Genomic DNA, 19,048 nt, shown 5'->3' on the forward strand with positions numbered 1-19,048 from the left:
TCCAGCTAGCCAAGGGCCAATGGAAAGCTGACTCTGGGACCCATTTGAGATGTTAAACTTCCTGGCTTCTGCAGCCTCTGCCAGCTTTGGACCTCCTGTTGCACTGGAGAGTTATCAAGAGCTGTGCCAAGGTAGATTTATGGCACAGTCGCCCCCATTGACCACAGGGAAAAAAACGTGACAAGCAACAGATCAGTCTCCCTTTTAAGAGGAATGGCAGGATGGAAGGCAGGCACAACCAGGACCATGGCACTATCAGCCCTCCTGCTCCTCACTGTCTTCATTGGCCTTTTGTTACTCTGGGTTCACCCAGCTTCCCGAGGTTGCCTCCCTCAAGGACCTTGGCCTCTGCTCTTCCTGGGGAACATTTTGCAAATAGACCACAAGGGCTTTCTCAAGACCTTCCAGGCTGTGATATGGGGAAGGGAAAGGGGGTGGAAAGGAAGAAGTGGGTGGACAGGTAACAGCTCATAGGCAGCAAGGCAGGAGTGCGGGGTCAAACTGTGGGTGGGATTTCGCAGGCCAGCTTGGGAATGTCTTCTTCCAGCCTTGATCTGCCATCTAGCACAATATGCCCACTAAAGAAGCTTCTGGAATTTCTATAAGAAGGAAAGCGGGGGGGGGGGGGGTCCCTGGGTGGCTCAGTGGTTTGGCGCCTGCCTTTGACCCAGGGCGCGATCCTGGAGTCCCGGGATCGAGTCCCACATCGGGCTCCTGGCATGGAGCCTGCTTCTCCCTCTGCCTGTGTCTCTGCCTCTCTTTCTCTCTCTCTCTCTCTGTGTGTCTATCATAAATAAATAAATAAATAAATAAATCTTAAAAAAAAAAGAAGGAAGGCAGGGAAGGTAGATTGGAAGGAGAAATGATGATAGACATGAAGCTTTGAGCTGTGTCCTGCAGGTGTTGGAAAGGAGAGGTACCAGAGCTCACATGTAAGGAGTCTCTGTCATTTTGAAAATTCAAAGCTGAGAGTTCTTGGAGAAGCTAAGAGAACATTTGGGCAAGGGCTTACGAGGGAGGCTTGAAGGAGGCCACTGAGTTCAGGTTTCAATTCTTCCTTGATAAATATGTGATGGGGAAGGATGACAGTGGTTAGGCTAGGCTGGAGGTTGTGATCCAGGTGTGAGGGTGGAGACTCTTGTCTTGAGTGAATGAGTGAGAGCCGGACCCTGCCTCCACAGCTGCGGAAGAAGTATGGGGATGTCTTCACAGTCTACCTGGGACCCCGGCCTGTCATCATCCTGTGTGGGTACAGAGCAGTGAGGGAGGCCCTGGTGGATCAATTTGGGAATCTTTGCAAGGGGAGATATTAAAGATTGTCTCTCACTATCCCCAGGAAAGCTCTGATCCTGAGAGTGAGTTCCACTATATGAACCGAACCTCATCTACACAATGCTCTCATTGTTCTTCGCCAGCACAGAGCTCCAGTACCACTCTCTTGTATGGGGTTCTTCTTAAGAACCTGATGTTTTAGGTGAGCTGGACTTATGGTGAATGAGGGTCAGAAAGAGTTGAGGGTCTTGCAACCCTGCTGGAAGGTGGTCACGTGATGGGTGACCAACAACTTCTGTCAGCAAAGATCCACTCCTGTAGGGATCAGCAACTTATTATAAAGCTTTGCTGCTAACAAAAGACTTTGAGGTTGACAGGATAATTTACAGTTTAATTACAGTTTAATTTACAGTTTTTCATTCAGTGAGCACCCTATGGTTAGAAAAGTACTTTCATACTTATAAATTATCTAAGGTGAGTTGTAAAATGCTTTATAGTTTAGGAAGTGTGCTCCAGTCACAAGGAGTATCATTCACAAAGCATTTTGCAGTCTACAAAGGCACATGGCTCTAGGCAGAACATTTGGAGGTTGACAAAGAACGTGACTCTTTGGAGTATGCTGTTGATGTACAACTAATTAAAAAGCCCCTGAATTGGTTCTTCTTCTGACAGTCTGCAGATCAGACTTAGAGAAAATCTGATCTAATCAAATTCCCCTATTTTGCAGGTAATCAATTTCAGGGCCAGAGTGAGGAAGTGGCTTATTCAAGTCATATAACAAGTTACTGGGACAAAAGGATATGACAGTCCCAGCCACATCCATTTAAAAAAATTAGCCTTAAGTGTTGAATGAACTTCATCCATCCTTACCCAAGTGACCCCCACTCCTAACTAAGAATGGAAACATCAGGCAAGACTTTTCCACAATGAAGCCATTGACTTTCTTTCTCAATGCTTTTACTAAGAAGGAACAATAATAACCCAACATCTTAGGAAAGATTTCAAGACACATACATACACACACACCCGCCAGCCTGCAGGACATCTTTTGGGTGACTTTGTTAAGCTCACCATCATTGGCATTCATTGATGTTATTCTCCCTTCCACCCTTGCTATATTTAAAGAAAGTCGAGGTGGAGATTGACAGAATTATTGGCCCACACCCTTGAAGATCTGGCAAAATTGCCTTATACACATGCTGTCATCCAGGAAATTCAGAGATTCAGTGACATCATCCCCCTTGGCATTCCCCACTGTGTCACCAAGGACACTCACTTCCACAGTTATCATCTCCCTAAGGTGAGGCCACAGAATCTTGGTGCAGTCTTATGGCTTATGTCTCTGGTTTGTTGGACTACAATGAGAATTTTAAATTCCAGACTTCTATGGGAGGGAGAGAGATTTTATAAATGTCCTCTCCTAGCTCCTCCTCTTCCTCTTCTTTGTCACCTTCTTCTTCTGCTTCTGCCTCGATATGCTTAAAAAAACCCATATTCTTATTGATATATGTCATATAATAGAGCTGTCATTTTAAAAAGCCATTTGTCATCTCCCCTACCTTCCTCCTTCATAAGAAAAATTCAAAGTTTGATGTTTCTCTTTCCATAATTTCTTTAAGTTTATATGAACATGTACCTTACATATACACATACAAAGACAGCTTATATTTTTTAAAGATTTATTTATTTATTTATTTGAGAGAGAGAGAGAATGGGGGGGGGGGCAGAGAGAGAGGGAGAGAGGAAGCAAGAAGAAGCAGAGGAAGAGAGAGTCTTAAGCAAATTATGGGCTGAATGCAGAGCTCAACACGGGGCTCTGTCTCATGACCCTGATATCACAACCTGAGGCAAAACCAAGAGTCAGAGGCCTGACTGTGCCACCCAGGTGTGCCCCCCAGGTGTGCCCCATATCAGTTCCTATTTTATCTATCACTTTGATATTTGTGTCCAGTGTGCCTGTCTTCTTCCCTCCTGTCTTCATGTGCATATCATTGCAATGTGCAACTTATCTTTTATTGTGTGTTTGTGTGTGTGTCTTTCCTTTTTATAATATATCAACAGTATGCTGTCAATATATTTGCAAGTCAATACCTATGATTCTAAGTCATTTTTTTCTGTGGCTGCACGTGTTCTCAAGCATAGATATACCTAGGGGTAATAGTCACAATATCTAATCTCCTAATGAGCACTAACCCATGAGAATACAGGCATACCTCACTTTATTGCATGTCACTTTTTTGCAATTTGCAGATATTGGGTTTTTACAGATTGAAAGTTGTGGGAACTCTGTGTCAAGTAAGTCTCTCGGTGCCATTTTTTCCACCAGCATTTTCTCACCTCACGTCTCTGTGTCATATTTTGGTAATTTTTTTAATATTTGAAATATTTTCATCATTATTATATTTTTTCAGGTGATCTGAGATGGAATCAACTCCTAGGGAACATGCTGTTAAAACTGTTGAAATGACAACAGAAGATTTAGAATATCACATATTCTTATACTCATGTGCTTATATGATAAAGCAGTGGCAGGGTTTGAGAGGATTGATTCTAATTTTGAAAGAAGTTCTACTGTGGATAAAATGATATGCAAAAGCATCACATGTTACAGAGAAATTGTGAGAGAAGAGTCAATCAGTGATGCAAACTTCATTGTTATCTTATTTTGAGAAATTGCCACAACCAGGGGCTCCCATCTGGCTCAGTTGGTAGAGCATGTGATTCTTGATCTCAGGGTCTTGAGTTCAAGCCCCACAATGGGGCTTACTAAAGCTTACTTTAGTAGGAAGGAAGGAAGGAAAGAAGGAAGGAAGGAAGGAAGGAAGGAAGGAAGGAAGGAAGGAAGGAAGGAAGGAATTTCTAGAGTCACTCCAACTGTCAGCAACCATCCCCCTGATTGGTCAGCAGCCATCAACATTGCACAAGACTCTTTTTTTTTTTTTTTTTTTTTTTTTTGCACAAGACTCTTGATCAGCAAGATTATGACTTGCTGAAAGCTCAAATGATGGTTAGCATTTTTTAGCAATTAAGTGTTTTAAAATTAATTAGTTTTTAAAAAGATTTTATCTATCCATTCATGAGAGACACAGAGAGAGAGAGAGAGAGAGAGAGAGAGAGAGAGAGAGAGAGGCAGAGACACAGGGAGAGGAAGAAGCAGGCTCCTTGCAGGGAGCCCGATGTGGGACTTGATCCCGGGTCTCCAGGATCAGGCCCTGGGCCCAAGGCAGTGCTAAATCGCTGAGCCACCCGGGCTGCCCAAAATTAATTAATTTTTACTATTAAACTTTTTCAGACACAGTGCTATTGCACACCTAAGAGACTATAGCAGAGTGTAAATGTAACTTCTATATGCACTGGGAAATAAAAAAAATTCATTTGATCTACTTTATTGTACTATCCACTTTAATGTGGTAGTCTAGAACCACAACTGTAATGTCTCTGAGGTATACCTGTAAATCCTGGCTCTTATTTTTTTGAGTTGGGTGTTGGAGGCTTCTGCTGGGCCAAATGTGAACCTTTTAGTTGATGGATTATGGAGAAGCCCAAAGGGTCTTGGGGAAGAGGAGACAGGATAGTCTTTGGGAATACCTGAAGGCTTGGGACACAGCTATTAACAAAATGGGCCAAAATTATTCAATATATCAGCCATTAGCTGTAGAGCCATCCAGTGAATGAAGCTCATTATCAACTGTGGATGTGCCATAATTGATTCAGCCACTCCTTATTTATGCCCATTTGGGTCCTCTTGGCTTTGATGATATCTTAGGATACTACTGTGTATCCCATTTTGAGCTCTGTCCTCCATGACCCATGCCCCTTTGAGAAACCAGAAGCAATCCACCCTGGCCACTTCCTGGATGCAGAAGGCCACTTCAAGACACAAGAGGCTTTTAGCCCATTCTCCCTGGGTAAGCTGGGCCCTTCCCCACCTATCTAGAACTCCTGCTCGCCACCTCCCTTTTGTGTAACTTTCTCCCTTTGTCCAGCCCCAAACACTGGGTGAAGATTTTTGAAAAAGATGAGGATTCGGGGGGGGAGGGGGGAAATGCAAAAAATCTACAAAGACAAAGATGGTGTGGGGAGAAGGAAAAGGAGGTGGTATAATGGAGAAGATAGAGACGAAGTCAATGACGAAGATGAAATGAAAGACAAAGACATGCACATAATCACACATGCACACACAAAGAATAGACAAATGAATGATCCATTACTGAGCATCTGCTATGTGCCAAGAATTGGGAAAGGCATTTGAGCCTTTCTTTCAAAATAAAAATAACTTTATTGTGTTTTTCTAATTTTTACATAAGCAAGGAAGCTATAAAATTGAAAGTGAAAATCACCTGTAATTCACTACCAAAATCAGACTTTAAAAAAAAATCTAATTGACTTTATTAAGTGATTCATGAATTGGGAAGCATCCCATCTAGCAAGTAGAGAGGAGCTCCAAACCCCAAACCTGTTAATATCATAGAGGATGTCCTTCCACATTTTTTGTTAAATATATGCACAAACACAAAGGTAGGTGATGGTTAGACAGCTAGATAATAGGTAGGTAGATATAAGAAAGGTAAGAAGAAAAAGAGAACAGTAGGGAAGGGAAAAGAGGATAGTGAATTTATTTATTTCTTTTTTTTAATTAAAAGTTTTTTGATTTATTTCTTATTAGCCAGTTGTTGAAATCCAAGCCCTAGGGCATAAAAATGGAAGCAGTATCCACTCACTTTTGTGGCTATGCAAGTGCCTTGATTCACCTATCAAATAATTTGACTGTTAGCCACTGACTTGAAATTTATCATATGCTAGCATTTTAAATCTCCTTAGGTCTATTTCTGGCTTACTTACACTGACCCATATCCACAATGATTCACTGATCTGTCTTTTCTAGCTATACCATACTATTTGGATTATTATACCTGTGTAATATGTTCTAATATTTTACAGGGGCTAGTCCCCCTCCATTACTCTTACTTCTCAGATAGTTTTTAAAAAGTATTTAATTTATTTATTCATGATAGACACACAGAGAGAGGCAGAGACACAGGCAGAGGGAGAAGTAGGCTCCTTGTTGGGGAGCCTGATTGTGGACTCCATCCCAGGACCCTAGGATCACACCCTGAGCCAAAGGCAGACGCTCAACCACTGAACCACCCAGGTACCCCTCTAACTTGGATAGTTATATGTTTGTTTGTTTGTTTTAACATTTTATCTATTTATTGATGAGAGACACACAGAGAGGGGCAGAGACATAGGCAGAGGGAGAAGCAGGCTCCCTGCAGGGAGCCCAATGCAGGACTCAATCCCAGGACCCCAGGATTGTGATCTGAGCCAAAGGCAGACAGTCAATCACTGAACCACCCAGATGCCCCTACATGGTTTTTGTAACGCATTTTCTTTTCTTTTCTTTTTTTTTTAAGATTTTATTTATTTATTCATGAGAGAGAGAGAGGCAGAGACAAAGGCAGAGGGAGAAGCAGGCTCCATGCAGGGAGCCCGACGTGGGACTAGATCTGGGTCTCCAGGATCACGCCCTGGGCTGAAGGCAGCACTAAACCGCTGAGCCACCCGGGCTGCCCTTGTTTTTCTTCCAAGTATACTTCAGAAATTTTTTTCAAGGTCTCAAAAAATCCCACTGGAGTTTTATTCTAATTTGCAGATTAATTTGGATGGCTTTGACAACTTGAGAAATTTGATATATCCGAGTCAAAAAGATAGTATGTCCATTGAATCAACTCTTGTATGATTTGGTGGCATCTTGGACTTTTGTTTTCTTAATTAAGTTATGCATATTTCTTGCTAAATTTATTTCTAAGAAACACAGGAGGAGATTGTGGCTCTTGATCATACAGCCTCTTTGTCTCACTCAGCTTGGGCTTCCTTTTTTTTTTTTAAGATTTTATTTATTCATGAGTTCATGAGAGAGAGAGAGAGAGAGAGAGAGAGAGAGGTAGAGACATAGGCAGAAGGAGAAGCAGGGTCCATGTAGGGAGCACGATGTGGGACTTGATCCCAGGACCACCCCTGAGTGGAAGGCAGATGCTCAACCGCTGAGCCACCCAGGTGTCCCTCAGCTCAGGCTTCCTAAAGAAAATGTCACAGACTGGGGGGCTTCACCAGCAAACCTATTTTCTCATAATTCTGGAGGCTGGAAATCTAACATCAGGGTGTCACTATGGTTGGTTTCTGGCAAAGCCTCTCTTCCTGGCCTGCACATGGCTGCTTTCTTGCTGTGTCTTCACATGGCAGAGAGAGTGAGCTCTGGTGTCTCTTCCTCATTTTTAAAGACACTAATCCCATCATACAGACCCCACCCTTGTGACCTCACTGAAACATAGTTTCCTCTGGAATTTCTCTTCTCCAAATACCATCATGCTGATAGGTATGGGGCAACATATGGATTGGGGTGGAAGGGAGACACAATTTAGCCCATAGCACTCTTTTAATATAGTATTTTAAATGGTTTTAATTAGTATATCAGAAATCCCGTGGGCTTTTTTTGGTAGGATATTTTTGTCAAAATTCGACAATTTCCTTATATCACTTTTATAGAGAACAGCTTTTCATTTATTCCCTTAGGTCTTCCAGATAATTGGTGTTAGAATCTGCACTGAGGATATTTGACTTAGTATTCTCCTATGTTAATCCATATGTTTTCCTTAATTCCGTGGGCCAAGACTTCCAGAATCATGTTAAATAATAGTAGTGATAGTGAGCAATCTTGTCTAATTCTTAACATTCTGAAGGAATCTTTTCTTTTCCTCTATTAAGCTTACTGCTGGGTATAGCCCTTTCCAGGTATTTTGTGGTTATTCTCTTTTTCTTTCTTTCTTTCTTTCTTTCTTTCTTTCTTTCTTTCTTTCTTTCTTAGTTAAAAAAATTTTTTTGTTAGAGAGAGAGAACAAGCAGTGAGGAGGGGCAGGAGAAAGAGAAAGAAGCACATTTCCCGCTGAGCAAAGAGCCTGATATGGGGCTGGATTCCAGGACCTGAAGATCATGACCGGAGCCAAAGGCAGACTCTTAACCTCCTTGGGCACCCAAGTGCCCTTGGTTATTCTATCATATATTTTTCTCCATTTTATATCCAATTAAGGAAAAACCCTTTCTGCCTCTACTTTACATCAGGTTACTCATTTTCAAACATTTTTTAAAAGATTTATTTATTTATTTTAGAGAAAGAGAGCATGCGCAAAAGAGCAGGGTGCAGGGTACAGAAGGAGAGAGAGCATCTCAAGAGGACTCCATACTGAGAGTGGAACCCAACCCGGGGCTCCATCCCAGGACTCTGAGATCATGACCTGATCCAAAATCAAGAGTTGGACTGAGCCACCCAAGCACCCCCATTTTTAAACATTTTAATCAGGAGTTTGTGTGTGTGTATTCTAAAATAACTTTTCTGCTCCTGTCATGATGGTCAAATTGTTTTTCTCTTTTGATCTGTTTAAAAAATAGGGGCAGCCTGGGTGGCTCAGTGGTTTAGCGCCGCCTTCAGCCGAGGGCATGATCCTGGAGAACCGGAATCAAGTCCCACATCAGGCTCCCTGGGTGGAGCCTGCTTCTCCCTCTGCCCCCTGTAGAGATGGGAGAAATTGGAGCCTGTCCTGACATGTGCACACCTCCATGACAAAAATCAATTTAGCCCTGATTTCACTGGACAAAGCAAGTTGTATCCAAATTCAACATGGCAGAGATGTTTTATGCACCCAGAAATAGGCCATGGCTATTTGTGAACTACCGTTCCCTTCACCACACTGTGAAAGGCAGCTCTCTGGGCCACCTCCCTCTCCCACTGAGGGTGTGGGTCAACAGGATGCAGTACACACTGTGGCCCAGCCCAGGACATGTTTGCTGCCCACCCTTGGCTATGCCAGTAGAAACAGGCCTGTGCTAAAGTCAGTGGGATATTGAAGGCTCCATCTGGACAGGACATTTTTGTGTCATTGGCCCCATCCTGCAGGGAGATATAAAAGGCAGAGGTGTGATTCTGAATGTTTATCAAACATTATGGGGCCCACTGACCAATCAGAACTGCCACCTGTTGGGATATGGAGACTGGGTCTGGGAGGCTTATGTTGTTAGCTGCTGATTGTGGGCAGGGTCTGGGGGCTTGGAAAAGGCCAAGGTGACCAGAAAAGTGGGACATTCAGAAGCTTAGATCAGTGGCTACACACTGGGGGTTCAGAAGTAGTTCTATGTCTTCATAACCTGTTCAATACTGTGCCCGCCTACTGCATATTGGTCTAGGCCCAGGACCCCAGAGATTTCAATTCTCCTCTATCTTTCTCATGATTCCTCATACTCAGGGCATACTAGCAAGATTCTTTCCACTATTTGCACATTTTCTCAAAAGATTGGCTCAGCTGAGCATGTAGAAAGATAGAGAACTCCTAACAGGCCAAGACTGGGGACCAAGAGACACAGGGGAGGTCACAGTATGGGACAGGCTGAGAAGAGGTGGGACCAGATAGAAACCTGTGTGCATGCATACACTGGTGTTTTTAGTATTGAGGACAAGAAAAGGAGAAGTACTTCACATGTAAAGTTATGTAAATGAACATGCAAATATCCCAGGAGAGTGGTGGTGGAGCAACAGAGTGCTCCCAAGGGCTCCTCCAATGACACATCCCCCCATCACACCCTCAGGAAGACACCTCTACTTGGGCAAGAGCTTGGCCTGCTCTGAGCTCTTCCTGTTCTTGACCTCAGTGCTGCAGAACTTCACCTTGGGATCTCCCAAGGCCCTGGAAGACATTGACATCACACCTCAGAGGAATGAGTTGGCACAAATGCCCCCTGAGTTCCAGCTCTGCTTCCTGCCCTCCAGGGAGTGGGAGAAAGGATGCAGATCCCATCACAGCCTTTCCATCTAGCCCCCACCTCTGCCCACAGGAAATCTGTGGAGGCATCCTGACTCCTCTCTGCTCACTCTCCCCTGGGGAAAGTCCTTTCTCTAGTCTCTCCTTTGTCCAGCCTGCTATCTTCACCATTAATCCCCAGATGGCCTACACCGTTGATGGAGGGTAAAATCTTGGGTTTCAGGGCCAAGAAATGCCTTCACTAACTTGGTGTTATCACCATCCATAGCATAGTTGGGGAAGCTGAGGCCCACACCTATATCCAACCACCCCCCAACCCTCCCGTTCTTTCCTTGAGTTGAAAAAGCCACTTCAGCTCTCAGCACCCTGTGCTGTGTGACTCCTAAATATCTCCCATATTTCTCCGATATTATTCACCAAAACCAATTAGATCAAAATAAAGTTCCACTCTTTCTGGACCAAATGGGTATCTGTGCTACCATGTTTTTGTTTTTGTTTTTGTTTTTTTGAGGTAAAATTCACATAACATAAAATTAACCACTAACCATCTTAAAGTGACAATTCAATGGCATTTAGTACAATCACAGTGTCATGCAACCATTGTCTCTGGTCTAGCTCCCAATCATCTCCATCACCCAAAAAAGGAAACTGTATTTTTGAGGGCCGAATAATATTCTGCTGTATGGAAATACCACATTTGGTTTATCCTTTTATCAGCTAATTGGCATGTGGGTTGTCACCTTTTGGGTCTTGTCAACAGTGCTGCTGTGGACATTTGTGTGCAAGGTGACCCTTTACTCTTCATCAGGGAATGGAAGGCAGGTGTTCTTCAGTTTCTGCTTTCTCACTTGAGGCTCTGGAAGGACAGGGCCAGACCTCCCCTCCCAGATGTTTTTCACAGGTGGTGTTAAGATTAAATGAGACAGTAGTGTCAAGAACAGTGCTTGGCACCAAGTGAGTATCATTGCAGTGTCTGACAAGTAAATAAATCCTCCAGGAGGTGAAATCACTGTCTTGAAGGTAGAGCCTGACACACTAGAGCCCAATGACTCCCAAAGCTGAGTTCTTGACACTGGGGTTCCATGGAGAGGGGTGACCTGTCCCATCAGCCCCGTGCTTAGGTTTTCCTCCTGCCCCATGCTGAGGGACCATTCAAGGTATGTCTGGAGTGAGGCAATTTCATAGAGCAGGGTGGGAGGGGTAGCTAGTTCCTATATCCGAGAGGATGGATGTGAGGATAGGGGGTCCTAGTCAGCCAGAGTATCCCCCCTTCCCTGTTCCATCCTCTTTGCCTCAGCTCCAGGCAGCTGCATCACACCAGTGCTCAGGAGAAAGGAGGCTGGGGTCTGGGGTGGGTGAGGGGCTTACTGTATCTTGCATTATGGTCTTTAGAGAGTCTGAGCTGCACCTTCCCAACTGAGGGATGGATCATGGTTGAGGTCACATGTGGACCTAACCAGTGTTTCTTCCCTTTGCTATCGGGGCCATAGATAGCAAGATTTAGGCTCAATGGGAGCAGGTAGTCAGAAAGAAAGCTGTGGAAACTACACTCTAACACTCGGAGGAACACAAGACATTGGTCTTTCTTCCAAGGGCTCTGGCAGATGACTGTGCTGTGGGATTGAGTTTGCTCAAGAGCAGCTGATGGAATAGTCCAGAGATCCTTCAGTAGGGATGAGATTGGGTTGCTGGCAGTGAATCTCACAGGGAATCATTAAGTGGAGTGTGAAGCACAGAGAGAGCCAGGTGGAAACTACTGCCTTCTAGCACCTTGCCTTGGAATTCTAGCAGTGTTACTTCCTGTGCATTCCATTGGCCAAGGCAGCTATGAATTCTACGCAGGATCCAGAGGAGGGAAAAGAGATAACATTGAATAACCAACAAAGCTCATATTTAACAAAGCAGGACAACAAACGTACTTATTTACAAATTACTTTGTAGTTTAGTGTGCTCAGCACTTTATACTATGTAAGAGCCTTCGCCCCTTGTCAATAACTTATTATAAAGCATATAGCAATTTATTTATCTTTCCAAAATATAAAGTGTTTTGCAATTGAAGAGCACTTTATACTTGCAAAGGAATTTGATGTGGACAGATCATTTTGCACTGAAGAATATTGTTTGCCTTCAGGAAACTCTTTGAAGTTTGCAGAGTGTTCTGTAGCATACAGAACTCCTTGTTTACAGAACATTTTGTAGTTTTTAAAATAGTTTCACATTTACAAAGCACGTCAGCAATTACAAGAATTCCATTTTGTAACAAAAATTTTTCTATTTACAAAAGATCTTAGCAGAGTGGCAGGGTGCATTGTAATAAAGTGATTTTTCCATTTTACAAAGTGCATATTTGTTAATTCCTTTATAATATTCACAAAGAAATTGCCTTTCACAAGGGACGCTATTTTTGCCTATAGAACAAGTCAAAACAAAACAACACTTGATGAAGGTTTCAACGTTTCCAAAGTACTTGGGGGAGGGGAGGAGTTTATAAGGCCTCCAGCTTTCATCAGATAAATGTTAGGTTGTCAAGGCGGGGATTAGGCAGCAAACTCGAGAGACACCCCTGCCATACTGGAACTGACATTCAGTGGAAGAGAAAATAAATGAACAAAATCATGACAGACACTGATAAACTCTATGAGGAGAGAGCAGAACTGGCAAAGATAAGAAACAAATGGGAAGACATAGAGAACTGATTTAGGGCAAAGATTTTCACTCAAGGGGACTGCAAAAGACATCCCCAACTCACTGGCCATCTACAGTACATTTCTATTTACAAAGCACTTTTGAAGTTATCATTACACTTGACTCTTAAAATAGCTTTGGGAGAATAGTACATATCCTAAACTAGTCTTGATTCTGGAAGACGTTATCTAGACCAACCCTACATCTTAGACATTAGGATCTAAGAAAGGAAGTGGTTCTCCAATATCTCAAAGGAGATCAGTGGGGTGGGCAAAACTTGGAACCTCCCCTGTAACCTCCCTCTTGTTGAAGTGCTTCCTGCAGAAGTCTCAGTTTTAGCAATAATTCACCCCAAGACAAGTCTAGCTAGGGCCAGGAAAACTTGGAATGAGAGTCTTTATTCTAAAAAGAGATTTTTTTTGTTCACTAAAGTGCACAGAGGGTTTTCTTCCAGACTTTCTTGGGGAAAGAGATTTGCATAAAGCTCCTAAGATCACTTAACCCCAGGATATTCTCTACCTGGAACTTAGTCCTTTATAGCTTCACTGATGAAAAGTTAGACAATTCTCTTAGCCTAGATGAGGAAGAGATATTTAAAGATGATCTTGCCTTTATTTTTGTCATTTGAATAAGCAGATCAAATCCTCCTGCCCCCATAGGGACCTGGTGTGGAGACTGACTCCTCCTCCTACTGGACCAGGGAGAGGAACTGGGTCCTTCTTCCCTATATATTCAGTCTCTTTATGGGAAACAAATAGGACAAATTTTAAAGAAAGAAAATGAGATGAAGTATGTTAAAATATATATAGTAGTTATCCCTGGTTCCTGGGACTTTGTTATGCTAATGAGGTGACTCCTAGTGGACCCTGAGACAGGATGGTGGCTGGTCAACCAGAATGACCAACTATATGATTAGATAACTAGAACTTTAAACTAGCCTGTCTTCTGGGAAGGAGAATGGAGCTGGAGACTGAGTTTAATCACATGGCTAATGATTTAATCAACCACCCCTCTATGATGAAACCCAGATAAAAACTAACTAGTTTGTCCTCACCTGGTTGATGAACATACTATTGTGCTGGGAGGATGCCCATATTCCACAAGGAGATGGCACAGAAATTCTGCATCTCTTTCTCAGACTTTGCCTTATGTGTGCCTTCCTCATTTAGTTGCTCTTGAGTTGTATCTTTTATAGTAAAACTGTAGTCCTAAGTACAGTAAGTTCTGTGAGTTGTTCTGGTGAATTAGTGAATTAATGAGAGGGTTGTAGGAAGCCCTGAATTTGTAGTCAGCTAGGTAGAAGTCTGGGTGGCTTGGGGACACCCAAAACTTGTAGTGTCTGAAGAGGGGCAGTCTTGTGGGATAGAGCCCTTAAATATGTGAAATCTGATGCTAACCCCAGGCAATTAGTATCAGAATGGAATCAAATTACAGAACACTGAACTGGTGTCAGAGAATGGATGACAAGAGGGACACAGGAGCAACAGGAGGAGGAAAACAATTGGGTAAGGAGGAAGGAGAGAAGGAGAGACTAAAGAAAGGAAGGGCAAGACTAGAAGGAGGGGGAATAGTGGGTAATAGTGTGACAAAAAGACTCAGGAAGATAGTGAATGAATGAATAAGTGAATGAATGAAATGACCTTTTATGTGCCAGGCAAGGTAGTAGGTGTGTCCATATGGTTTGATAATGTATTATATATATAATACATATATATATAAAATACATATAAACATTATATATATTATATATATAAAATTCATTTTCAAACCATATATATGTGTATATACATAATGTGTATATATCTACCAGAAAGTCTGTTTATTAAGACCTGAATCCAACTGAAAATCTGGAGTCCTTCCTTCTGGGGCCCAAGGTGAAAGGGAAGCTGCTACCTCAGGCATACTCTCTCTTGCAGATGACAGTAGCATAAGAAGCTACTCAACCTGGGCCAGCAGTTTTAAAGCATCTGCTTGCATTCCACTGGTTAAAGAAAGTCATAGGATCAAGCTCAACATCAGTGGGGCTGGGCTATATATTCTGTCCCAAATGGCAGGTATTGCAAAGGCACTTGGCAAGGGATGTGGGTGTATAGTCTCATAACAGAATAATGAAATTTTGGAACAATTTAGTCTTTCCCAGGGAGTAAGGCTCTTCCCTCACCCAGCCACTGTACAGCCAGAGGCAGGCACATGATCTAATTTATATTCACCAAGTGCTCATTCCTTGGACTTTGAGTCTTGAGTGACTGACAAGGAAGGATAGAATGTTTGGAGGTCAACTATCAGCAGCTATGGAGCCTATGACTCATTTATAGCCTTCCAAGACATCTTTCTCTGCTCAAGATGGCAGAGTCTCACCTATAGCTTGTTCTGAGCACTTCTACCACTTCTTACCTCTAGAGCAACTCTTCTCCAAATGTCCACACTTTCCACCAGTTCCACATGTATTAGAGTATCCATTCCTCCTAAGTCGTCCACTTGTTGTTGTTTGTTTGTTTTTATTCACACATCAAAACATTCATTTAAGCCATTAGCAACATGAGTTCTGCCAGAGTCCATCCTTGTAGACCCCTTCCCTGCCCCCTGCCCCAGGTTTTTCTTGCTACAGCAGTTTTTAGGGACCCTGGAGGATTCAGTACTTTAGGAGAGAGTCCAGAAGATACTTGGAAAAGTGTGCCAAAAGGGAAGCCATCAAAGTCTCAGTAACTGCCTCTGAGAAAAAAGCTGGATGGTTCCCTCTGCATACGTTTCCATGATTTATATCATGTGACTCTGTCCTCTTGGTCAAAGTTTCCACATCTGCGCCAAAAGAAAGCAACCATCTAGAGGCTGGATGGGCAATGAGACTAACAAAAATTTGGCCAGAGGGACATTTTGAAATTATTCCCCACCCCTAGTCTCTTCCATTGATATAATTTTTACTATATTACCACACCATTTTGGCCACAGTGATTTGGACTAAGGATGACCTGACATGGTGACAGGACAGGAACCAATCCATGGGTAAGATCAGTCAATTTCTCTTTTTTGACACTATGTACCCAACGTCACTTTGCTTGAGTAAGACGCAATGTCAGGGAAAGCCAGAGATACACTGAGCTATAGTTTCTGGGTTCACAAATTGAAAGCTTTTAGAACAGGGCACCTGGGTGGCTCTGTTGGTTAAGCATCCAACTCTTGGTTTCAGCTCAGGTCATGATCTCAGGGTCATGAAACTGAACATCAGGTCACGTTCCATGATCAACAGGGACTCTCTCCACCCCTCTGCTCCTCCCCCCATTTGCACACAATGGAATGCTCTCTTTTTCTCTCAGATAAATAAATAAAATCTTTAAAAACCATCTAGAAGAAGTTGATCTACAGAAAGGGGAATAAGTTGGTATGTTGAGGGAAGCAGAACAGGCTATGAGTTTCCAGAGGGAGATATTTAGATACAGTCCTAATTCCCATAATGGGTTCCATGAAAGTACTTTTGGTATTTTTACTTGCATTTCCTTAACTGGGTTCATCAAAAGGGAGATTATTCTAGTTGGACCTTGCTTCCTCACCAGCCCAATCAGACCCTTCATCCACCAAACTCAAATAGAAGCAAGTTGGGAAGTCATACCCATATTTAAGAGAAGGGGCATCAGATTCTCCCTCTGACTGGAGGAGTGTCAAACGGCTCAGGGACATATAAAGTTGAAAGAGTTTGGGAAGGAAAAGGAGGTTTGTGGGCCACTGTTCATGGTGCTGAGGAGTGGTTGCCTTTCTGGCAGTTGGCTGTTTCTCCCAGTCCTGAAGAACTGGGGACTTCCACAACCTCTCCAAACCATCTGATGCTGCAGAGGAAGGAATTCTATGGAACGAGAAGAAAGGGTGCCTGAACAGAGGGAGAAACAAATGTACAAAGGCTGATGAGGTGGCAGCATCACAGAGAGCCAGGAAGGAGAGATTCATGTTGATATCATTTTCCAATAATTGCTCCTATGGAGAAATATGTATTTTTACTCACTGGGGGTGAAGCTCTTGTGCCACTGAAGTAATACAATGGATGTCTTTGGTTTGGGCTTTCCCAGATCCCATTCCCCTCTTTTCAGGTATCAGCACCTGTATTTAGCTCTGGGTACCTCCCAATCCCTATTAGATAAAATCTACTTGGGGTTGACCAAGTTGCCCATACATGTCCCCTGGGTCACATGACCCATATCAGATCCATTAAGTACTCCTTCCTGGATTTTGAATTTTGAGGGGTTGAGTGATTCAAACAGGAGAACCCTGGGCAGCCGGGGTGGCTCAGCGGCTTAGCGCCACCTTTGGCCCAGGGTGTGATCCTGGAGATCCGGGATTGAGTCCCACGTCAGGCTCCCTGTATGGAGCCTGCTTCTCCCTCTGCCTGTCTCTGTCTCTGTCTGTCTGTCTGTCTCTCTCTCTGTGTGTGTCTCTCATGAAAAAAATAAATAAAATCTTTAAAACAAACAAACAAACAAACAAACAAAAGAACCCAGACTCATTCCCATGGCTTCCAGACCTAGCCAGAGTCATCCTCTGCCTCATCCCTCATCAATCACCACATTCAAGTCCCACTGATCTCTCTGTTTCCTGAACCCTGGAAGCCCTTTCAGGCTGAGGGCTGTTGCACTTGATGTTCTTTTGCCTGTGATTCTCTTTCCTCTTCATTTCTCAGCTGCCTTCACTTTCATCCTCCAGACCTCTGCATAAAGGCTCTTTGTAAGATTGAATAAACTTATTTAAAGTAGCCCTCCAATTAAATTACTTTTAATTTTCTTACTCTGTCTTATTTTATTGATACACTCACTGGCCAACACCTTATTTCTGTGTTAATTTGTTTCTTGTCTACTTCCTCTACAGTACGATGTCACTCTCTGTAGTATCTGCAGTACCGGGAGCACTGTCTAGCCATAGTAAGAGCATATGGTTTTCCTCTTTGATCTATTAATGTGATGGTTTATGTTACTACATTTCCTAGAATTGAAATATCTCCTGATATTAACTGATTGATTGATTGATTGATTGAAAGGGATGAAGTGGGGCGGAGGGAGAGAGAATCTTAAGCAGGTTCTTTGCCCAGGAGGAAGCCCGACATGGGGCTCAATCTCACAGCCCTGAGATCATGACCTGAGCCTAAATCAAGGATGCTTAACTGACTGAGCCATCCATGTGCACCATAAGTCACATTTATTTTTTCTTTTTTTTGAGATTTTATTCATTTATTCACGAGAGACATAGAGAGAGAGAGGCAGAGACACAGGCAGAGGGAGACGCAGGCTCCCTGTGGGGAGCCTGCTGTGGACTCAATCCCAGGACCCTGGGATCATGGCCTGAGCCAAAGGTAGATGGTCAACCATTGAGCCACCCAGGTGCCCCTAAGTCATGTTTCTCAACTAAACAAATATGAAAGAATAGGCAGCCAGTGTTCTGACAGAAGCATTCAACAGTTTCATTTGTGCTTCATGGAAGGCTGTCTCACTCCAAAATTGCTGGTAGGCAGAACTATTCTAGGGAAGGTGGCAATTTGCAAGGCACTTGTGGTAGACTCTTATTGTTCACAGCCACCCAATCTCCTCGGTGAGAACATGCCCATTCAGCAGATGCCACATGACTCCAAGGGCCTCTGTGAGTGTGGTTACCTCCCCATGCACCTGTCTGGCTTGGTCATGTGCCTTGCTTTGGTCAGTGTAAAAAAAAAGGAGATTTTGTATCCCACCTCTGAACAGAGGCTTTAACCATGCTTTGTGGTTCATCTCAGTCTTTGATCTCCACCTCTCCATCCTAAAGAGCATGCCTCACCTTGGTGCCATTTCTTCAGCATGGTGCCAGCACAACAAGATGAATAGAGCTGAGGCTCAGCCTCAGACACATAACATGAGTGAGAAACAAACCTGCGTTGTTCAGTGAGTTGCTGAGAATTGAGGGCTGTTTGTGCTGTAGCATTCCGATGAATGAAATCTGGGTGAAGCTCTCAATATTAAGACATGGAAACGTGTGGTGGAGACTTGTTCCAACATGGTGTATCATTGGTGCTTTCCAGCAACACTTCCGTCCCAGCGTTCAAGCACGATGAGCGTACTCTGAGGAAACAGCAGAGGATGGGAGTTTGAACTTCAAGAGCTATAACCTTGGAGACCAAGCGTGTGCACAACTGTCTATAGACTAGTGGGTAAGTGTGCTAGATAGTCGCTTGGCCCCTTCCCTCAACCCTGTTCTCTGGGGCCCTTGTTAGGAAAGTAAGTTTAGATGGAGCTATGAGAGTGGAGACCCAGGATGGGAATAGTGACCTT

The 19,048-nt window shown here is 43.3% G+C and overlaps 1 protein-coding gene across 1 annotated transcript in view; it reads left to right on the forward strand.

The window, feature by feature from the left end:
- The first annotated feature begins 183 nt into the window (after nt 1–183).
- The window catches only part of LOC484492 (cytochrome P450 2G1), a 49,539-nt gene continuing 30,674 nt past the window's right edge, over nt 184–19,048 (forward strand). Inside the window, exon 1 of the mRNA XM_038525669.1 lies at nt 184–411. Within this exon, the coding sequence (XP_038381597.1) occupies nt 214–411 (198 nt within the window). The 5' untranslated portion in view covers nt 184–213. The remainder of the gene's footprint in view (nt 412–19,048) is intronic.

This window comes from Canis lupus, chromosome 1 (genome assembly GCF_011100685.1).
Source record: "Canis lupus familiaris isolate Mischka breed German Shepherd chromosome 1, alternate assembly UU_Cfam_GSD_1.0, whole genome shotgun sequence".
Classification (NCBI taxonomy): domain Eukaryota; kingdom Metazoa; phylum Chordata; class Mammalia; order Carnivora; family Canidae; genus Canis; species Canis lupus.